Consider the following 8,281-nt stretch of genomic DNA (forward strand, 5'->3'; position numbering starts at 1 on the left):
TCATGTTTGGTAAGGTGGAGGGTCAGAGAAAAAGAGGAAGACCCCCAACGAGATGGATTAATACAGTGGCAGCAATAATGGGCTCAAGCATAGCAACTGTGCAGATGGCCCAGGACCGTCCAGTGTTTCGTTCTGTTGTGTACAGGAACCTATTCAACAACAGGTAACTAGGACAACTACTATGTGAAAAGCAAAGAGGTACAGAACAATATGTGTATAACCCCAGTTTTGCTTTTAGGAAAGTGTTTTCTATTTAGAAAAACATAGGAGAGGATGCGCACCAAACTATTAACTCTGAAAATTGCCACTGATGAGAAGCAAGTCAGGATATGTTTGTTTTCAGATTTATACAGGTCATATGATGCTGAGAAGTTTGCGAACAGTTCTAAATGGGGGTGCAGAGCAGCACTAACATTTACTGAGTGGCCATGCTGGGCCTGTCACTGTTATAGTTGCTTTACATGAATGATCTCATTTTAACACAAAATAAAAGAGTAAGAAAAAATCCTCAATATATCTGGTATGACTTAGTATGATAAAAACTTGCTAGAATTACACAGTAAGGTAAACATACTGGAAATGCCAAAATGGTCCCTTGATTTCATGGGAACATCGCAGTTGATTCAGTACTTCTGTTTGATCTCTTAGTTCCCTGCCCAGTGCTGGAGTTTCTAAAACTTGCAGTAGCCATTCAAAACACAACAGTTGGTCTCTATTCACCTGGAGCAACAGAGGAAGAATGAGCATCAGGAATCCAATGAGGATGTGGAATGTGTGGCTGTCTTGATGAGCAACTGCCTCGTTTGCCATGAACACTGGCAGTGTACCAGACAGTGCCCAGCAACCATTACTGAACATTTTGATCAAAGATTCTATAGAAGAATCCTCATCAAAAGGGGGGGGATGAGGAACATAAGTCTTTAATTCTCATGGACTCCAGACTTTTTGGAACTAGGGAGGCTGAAACTATTGTCCTGAGATGAATTTTAAAGCTTAGTAAACATATTAAACCAAAACTATTCCTTGAAGTCTTCTTAAAACAAAACACTAGTTTAGCTTAACTAGTAAAAAAAAAAAAAAAAAGTCTACTTTGAGCATTATGCTCGTTTAAAAACTACATGGGATCAAATTGACAATAGCAACTTGAAAGATTAAATAGGAGCCTTTGCACCCAGGCAGTGAATTTATGTTACTGAGGGAGGAACGACTTATAAAAGGAGAGTGAGGATGATAGGTCAATTTGAGGAATGTAAGTACGAATATAATATCAAATTGGTATATGTTCTGCTGTATATATATGCTCAGCAACAACAATAAAAAATGAAATTAACTATTAAAAAAACAAAAAACCTTAGACGAGCCTAACCCCTTTTCAGAGGGCAGTGATGGTCAGTGACAGAATTCTAAGATAGTGGGGGACCCAGTTCGATTCCCTCAAGCACAGTCACCACTTGTGATGCTCTAATGCTGAAAGGGCTTCCACACCAAGGAAGAAAGGTTTGGCAATCTACTTCCAAAAATAAGCCAATGAAAATCCTATGGATCACAGCGGTTCTATCCAGTTGTGAATGGGGTCATCATGCTTCAGAGGCTAACTCCACAGTGGCTAACAACAACCCCAATGTAGCATACAGGCAATGCAAATTCATTACCTTGGGCAGATACGAAGCCAAATGATGAACTTAAGGCCAAACAATTTGAATTAGCTAAAGGCATTAGCTGTAGTGCCCAAGCCAGGGGCTTGGCTCCAGTTTCTCTCTACACTCTTCATTTCTCTCATTCCGCAGGCAGATATCCAGTCCTGTCAATTTATCTCTGAAATATTTCTAGATTCTCACCTACTTGTCTTCTAATGCCCAGCCTCAAAATCTTTGGGGGGGGAAAAAAAATTGAACATTTGTTTTGAATACTCAATACATTTACATTGTTTCCACCCATCCCTGTCCCCAACCATCCAGTTCTCCTCCCAAAGTCAACCTCTTTCTCCAGTTTATTGTGTTTCTTTCCAGAGTCTGTGACAGAAAAGCAAACGAGGCTTTAAGACACCAGCCTGTTTCTGACCCACCTCCGTGTCCACAGAGCAAAATAAACATACTGGAAATGTTGAGTGCATTTGGCTGCAAGACTGGAATGAATGAATACATCCATCAATGAATGAGGAAGTCTATTAATAAAACCCCAAACCTACTGCTGTCGAGTCAATTCTCTGGCCCTATAGGACAGAGTAAAGATCACTACATTGTAGTGGATCACAAGCTGGGCTGCTAACTCCAAGGTCATCAGTTCGAATCTACCTGTCGCTCTGTGGGAAAAAGTTGAGGCTTTTTGCTCCTGTATAGATTTACAGCCTCGGAATATGTAGGGTCACTATGAGTTGGAATCGACTCGGTGGCACACCGCCACCACCACAGGACAGAGTACAACTGCTCCATAGCTATCCTAGACAGTAAATCTTGTTTGGGAACAGACAGCCACATCTTTCTCCTGTAGAGTGGCTGGTGGGTTTGAACTGTCAACTTTTCAATAAGCAGCCTAACACTTAGCACACTGTGCCACCACAGCCCCTTACGTTTATGAATGGTGGTGGTGGTGGTAGTACGTGCCTTTGAGTAAGTTCTGACTCCTAGCAACCCTGAATAGGGTTTCTGAAGTGGTAAATCTTTACCGGAGCAGAAAGGCTCATCTTTCTCCCACAGAGAGGCTGGTGGATTTCAACTGCTGACCTTGTGGTTAGCAGCCCAAACATTCCCCAAAGCGGCTACAACTATCCCAGCCTGTGTGAATGGCTGAATCTTAAGCATATCACTAATGTGATCATCAAGTGAAGGAGTTGGCTTACTTGCTCTGAGCAGAGCTGTCGGCATTACAGCAGCACAGCTTCCGGAGGGTCCCCTGCTCCTTCCATACTATAAGCCCCACCCCTAGAGAGGAGACCAGACCTGTCTTGGTCATGTGTATCTATCCCCAGTGTCCAGACCAGAGTGCGGTGCCCAGCAGGCACTCAGAAGAATCGTAGGAAGGAATGTGCTCTATCAGGACTGCCTAGAGGCAGGGTGGGTAGGGGTCCAGGATACATTGGTCATCAATGCTGTTCAAGGTGAAGCGGGTGTTGGAGAACCGAGCAAAGCCATCCCGGTAGAGCCAGGCCCGCAGAGGGATGTACTACACAGAGGGGGGACGAAAGGAGAAGGAAGAAATGAAACATGCATGCACGCATGACACCGCTCTCTGTACCATTTCCTTCTCCCCCAACTTTTTGCTCCACCATCAGCCTCCTGTGAGCCCACCCTCCCCTCTCTGGTATGGGTGGGGATACAGAGGGAAGTGTGTGGCCATACTCCCAACCAGATGGGGAGCCCCAGGCAGACCGGACAACGAGGGAGGATTTAAATGTGTGTTGAACGAATGCATGAATGGAATGCATAAGAGAGAAGCTGTGGGGCCAGGTTGCCTGGGTTCGAATGGCAGCTCTGCCACACTGGCTGTGTGACCCTTGGGCAGGCCACTCAATTCCTCTGTGCCTGTTTCCTCAACTGTAAAGTGAGGATAGTAACAGAACCTACCTCACTTGGTTATTAGGAGGAATTGAATGAGACAAAAGCTGCCTAGCACCAGGGTCTACTGGTACTTAGTAGGTGCTCAGTGAATGCTAGAATGTGGTTACTAGGATGCTTGAGTGTATAAAGAAGGCAGGTGGAGGGCAAATCGAGACTCTGGGGGGGTAAGATAAAACTTCATACCTCTGCCTATCCATACTGTGGCCCACCACCCTATCCCCAGATGCCCCCTCCCAAGGCTCTCTCCAGCACAGATGAAGTCAGACAAGATCATACATTCTTCATACCCTAGTGCCCCCAACTTCCCCATGTGGTAACCCTGCAGTGAGAGAGCCCTATGGAAGAACTCACCGAAATCACCAGTACATAGACACGCAGGTCAAACTTGCGACCTGTCAGACAAGAAAAGTTCACACACATGTAACCAGCATGTAGAGAGTGCCTTCCTTTAGCAAGGCAGCAGTGGACAGAGCAGAGCCAATTCCTCACCTTTATGGGACTCATCGTGACATCATACAAGGTACAAAAGACAATGGAAGTGGGGACAGGGAGAGGGTCAGTGCTGGGAGAAGAGGTCAGACAAGAAGAAGAAGGAGCTGGCCTAGTTAAGAGTGGGGCAGGGCACTGGGGGCAGGAAGTGTGCATAGCAGAGGCCAGAGGTGGGCAGGGCCTGGCAAGGACAAAGTGGAAGGAGATACAGTCAGGGTGGTCAGCAGGGCAAGATCACATTCAACCTTTGAATTTTGTTCCACAAAGTAAGGGCAGTCTCTGGGGGTCTTCTGGCTGCTGTGTTGGGTGGGAGTGGGGGGATCCAAGCAGCAGGAAGGAACCAGTGTGGAAGCAATACAGTCTCCAAAAGGCAGAGGCAGAGATGGCCAGACAGATGCAAGACCGGGCAGGAGCTTGATGGGGAAGTGGATGTGGGGTTTGAGGGGTGCACCCAGTATGTTTTCTGACTCCTGGTTTAGGTGGTGGAGGGACCATGATCTGGATGGAGGCTGAGGGGCACACGGGTTGAATTTTAGGCCTGTTGGGCTTCAATTGCTAGGAGTTGAAATGTCCCAGTAATGTCACAGGCTGCAGGACATCGGGGCTGAAGACAGAAAGCTGGGAGTCACTGGTATTTGGGTGATGGTTAAAACTACAGACAGAGTGGGTCAGTGGGGAAGGGAGGTGGGACAGGAGAAGAGGTCCACAAACTTCCCCCTGGGAGAAGCCATTAGCATTGACAGAATAGCAATGGTGCCCCTTCCTGGCCTCTCGACTCTTTCAGACAAGACTGGAATGGCGCCCTGGAACACACACTGCCTGACAGGTTTGGAGTTCCCAGACGCCATGTGGCAAGAACGAATGCTGAGAACTAGGGAGTCTGCAGGAGCATCAGGGAGGAGATGAGGCCCCACCTCAGGGCTTGGCTCTTACAGTCCTCTGTCTGCATCATTCTTCCCCCAAATCTACCCACAGGTGGTTCCTAGCTGTCACTGGGTCTCAGCTCATATGTCACTTCCTCTCCCTGATTACCAGCTCACTTTCCACCCCATCGTCCAGCATGCTTGACTCAAACATTCACCCTAGGTGGAATTGTTTTTGCTTTCTGGTTTCTTGCTGCCTGTTCATCTAGGATGCAAGCCCCGTTGCGAGCAGGGTGGAGGTTAGTCCTCAGGACAATGCCTGGCACCCAGTATGCTGTTTATAAATATTTATTGAATAGATTCATGAATGAATTGATTCTTGTAGAATAAAGAGAGTTTTTTAGTGAGCCAAAGAGGAAATGGGAGACAGACTGGGCAGCTATTGACTGACTGTTTGACTGACAGCTCAGTGGGAGGGGCAGGGCAGAGGGCTGGACCTCTTACCTCCTATCAGGTAGGGATTTTCAATGTAACGCTGAGCTACATAGTTTTCCACAGGAATCTCATCCTTCTGGTCATCGGAGCCTCTTGTGTCCTGGTTGTGACAATAATGTTGTTGTTGTTGTTGTTGACTGCTGTTGAGTCAGTTCTGACTCATAGCAACCCTGTATAAGGTTTCCGAGGAGCAACTGGTGAGCTTGAAACGCCAACCTTGAGGTTCAAAGCGACCTTACAGTCCAGTGCATTAACCTGCAGCACTACATCAGGACTCCATAAGATGTTGTTGCTAAGTGCCTTTGAATTGGTTCCAACCCATAGCAACCCTGTATAGGGTTTCCAAGAAGGGGCTGGTGAGCTTGAACTGCCGACCTTGTGGTTCAAATCGACTGTGCAGTCCAGCACATTAATCCCAGCACTACACCAGGACTCCGCGTAATAATAATAAGGAATATTTATTTGTTGAGCATCTCCTACATACTAGACACTGGGTTAGGCCCTCTACAGAGTATTTCATTTGATCCAAGTCAGTCCCATCAGGTAAGCACTAGTGTTTCTCCTCCACCCCATTTTACAGATGAGACACTGAAGCACAGAGAGGAAGAGTGGCTTGCCCAGGTCACACAGTTGGGATGCGATCCACTCAGGCTGGGCCTACAACCTGGGCATTTAACCTCTAGACCTTCACTGTCCACTATAGTAGCCACTAGCCACATGTGACTATTGATATTTACATTTAAATTGATTAGAATTAAATGAATGAAAAACCCAAGCCCTCTGTTACCTACACTAGCCCTGTTTCAACTGATCAACAGCAATAGGTGGTTAGTGGTCACCTGCTGGAGGCCACAGGTCTGCACCATTTCCATCTCTGTGGAGAGTGCTATTGAACAACATTGCCTGGACCACCAAATAAGCCCCCAAGGACAAATCTCACCCTTCTAATTATTTCCAGAGCAGACCAGTTCCGGGTGGCATGTGCAGAGAGCCTCAGTCTGCAAAGTCTTTTCCCATTGATTGCCCCTTTACAGCAAGCTCCATTAGGTGAGGTTACACAGCCCAGTGTCAGTGAGCCCTGGGATGGAGTTTCTGGCTCCAAAGGTAGAGTTTTTTATACCCACCATGAAACCCCCCCGCTGTTTCAAGACAGAGGCCCATAAGCCTGCCCTTCCTGGGACCCCCACCCTATACTCACATGGCCAGAGGTATTGATAGTACTTCAGGAGGGCTGGGCCTCCAGACTGGTGAGTTTCTTCCCAGCAATGCCCTGATGGTTTATTGGGAGGAATTGAGACACATGGTAGTTTGCCGGGGAGGGGGAGCAATTCATTTATTAAGCACCTCTTGTGAGCCTGATGGTACACTAGTCCATTCACCCTGAGTAAGGTTCAGAGGAGTTCAACAATTTCCCCCAAATCACACAGCTGCTGAGTAGCAAAGGCAGGATTTGAACCAGGATTTTGACTGTACCGAGTCCTGGGATGGAGTGCAGGGATTTCCGGAGCAGCTTCCAAGGTCATGTCTAGGACCTCGGGGAAGAGTCAGCCAGGTGGGCAGGTGGCCAGGATAGAGAGCAGGTAGTGAGCACTTAAGAAGCCCTGGTGGCATAGTGGGTTAAGCATTGGGCTGCTAACCAAACACAAGGTCAGAGGTTCAAACTCACCAGCCTCTCCATGGGAGAAAGATGAGGCTATCTGCTCCCATAAAGATTTACAGTCTCAGAAATCCTGAGGAGCAGTCCCACTCTGTCCTACAGGGTCACTGCGAGTCAGAGTCCATGGATGGCAGTGGGTTTGGCTTTTGGTTTCAGTGAGCACTTACTAAGTGCCAGGTACCATTCTCAGGGACGTATGTATAGTAACTCTTTGTGTCCTCAGCATTTACTGGGCCACAGAGCGGTGAAGTAAGTTGCTCAAAGTCACACAGCTATTAAAGTCAGGATCTAAACCCAGAAAGTCTGACTCCAGAGAAACCCGGTACCCTGGGCAGAGCTTCTTCATCAGCCCTCAGCACTCCAAGGATGAAAGAGGTCCCCTCCTTTCAAAGAGGGCAGCAGAGGGGTGGAAGGAAGGGGCTAGCTCACCTTCCTCCAGTCCATGACGTCCTTCAGCTTCCGGAAAAGAAAGATGCCCTTCCCCTGCGATCGAGCCACCTGGGGAAGGCAAGGGTACAGAAAGCTCTGTGTGGTGTCATGTGGGGCTCTGTGGCTGAGGACCCTTCCTCAGCTTTCCTTTGTTTCCATCTAGGTCCCCAGCCATCCCCAGAGGAAAGGTATAGAAATGATGAGTCTCTCCCAACTCTTGGAGGCTGCAGGACGTAGCCTGATCTTAAGGTGGAGGAGCCCTTGGGCAGACCAGACCCCTCTCTTCTCAACCTGATGAAGGAGGCCACCCAGGGAGGGCGGTGAGACTGATGTGAGATGTTGGCTACCAATGCAAGAAATGCAAAAGAAACCCACCAGAGAGGCAAGTATTAGGAGGTGAGGAAGGAGGCCAGGAACTGTGTCCATGATGGTGTGTAGATGGGCCCAGCCCTTCTAGGGGACAGCCAGCAGGATCTGGGGTAGCTATGGCTAGCAACATCTATGCCCCAGGGGAATTCTCCCACCTGGCCAGGAAGCTGCATGGCTAGCATTTCAGTGCATTGTTGTATTGTTGTATTTGGAGTGAGTGATGGGTGTAACTTAGGGGACCCACCCTCAGGGCTGTGGTAATTAAAATATGCAACTTCCAGAAGGAACTGCAGGTGCTTATAGCAGCAGTAACGGGTCTTGAAAATATGGTGTTAGGTTAAAAGAAAAAGAACAAGTGATAAGCAGAACTAATACAGTCCAGCTCTGCAGACTGCAGCTGGTGTGGCGCTGTTGTTGTTGTT

At 47.8% G+C, this 8,281-nt stretch overlaps 1 protein-coding gene across 1 annotated transcript in view; it reads right to left on the bottom strand.

Annotated features, from left to right (window-relative positions):
* The window catches only part of TTLL9 (tubulin tyrosine ligase-like family, member 9), a 106,428-nt gene that overhangs the window by 12,602 nt on the left and 85,545 nt on the right, over positions 1-8,281 (bottom strand). The window contains 5 exon segments of the mRNA XM_006860771.1: positions 3,075-3,162; positions 3,909-3,949; positions 5,414-5,504; positions 6,603-6,674; positions 7,491-7,559. Coding sequence (XP_006860833.1) covers positions 3,075-3,162; positions 3,909-3,949; positions 5,414-5,504; positions 6,603-6,674; positions 7,491-7,559 — 361 coding nt within the window.

The sequence above is a fragment of the Chrysochloris asiatica genome, unplaced genomic scaffold (assembly GCF_000296735.1).
Source record: "Chrysochloris asiatica unplaced genomic scaffold, ChrAsi1.0 scaffold00039, whole genome shotgun sequence".
Taxonomy (NCBI): Eukaryota; Metazoa; Chordata; class Mammalia; order Afrosoricida; family Chrysochloridae; genus Chrysochloris; species Chrysochloris asiatica.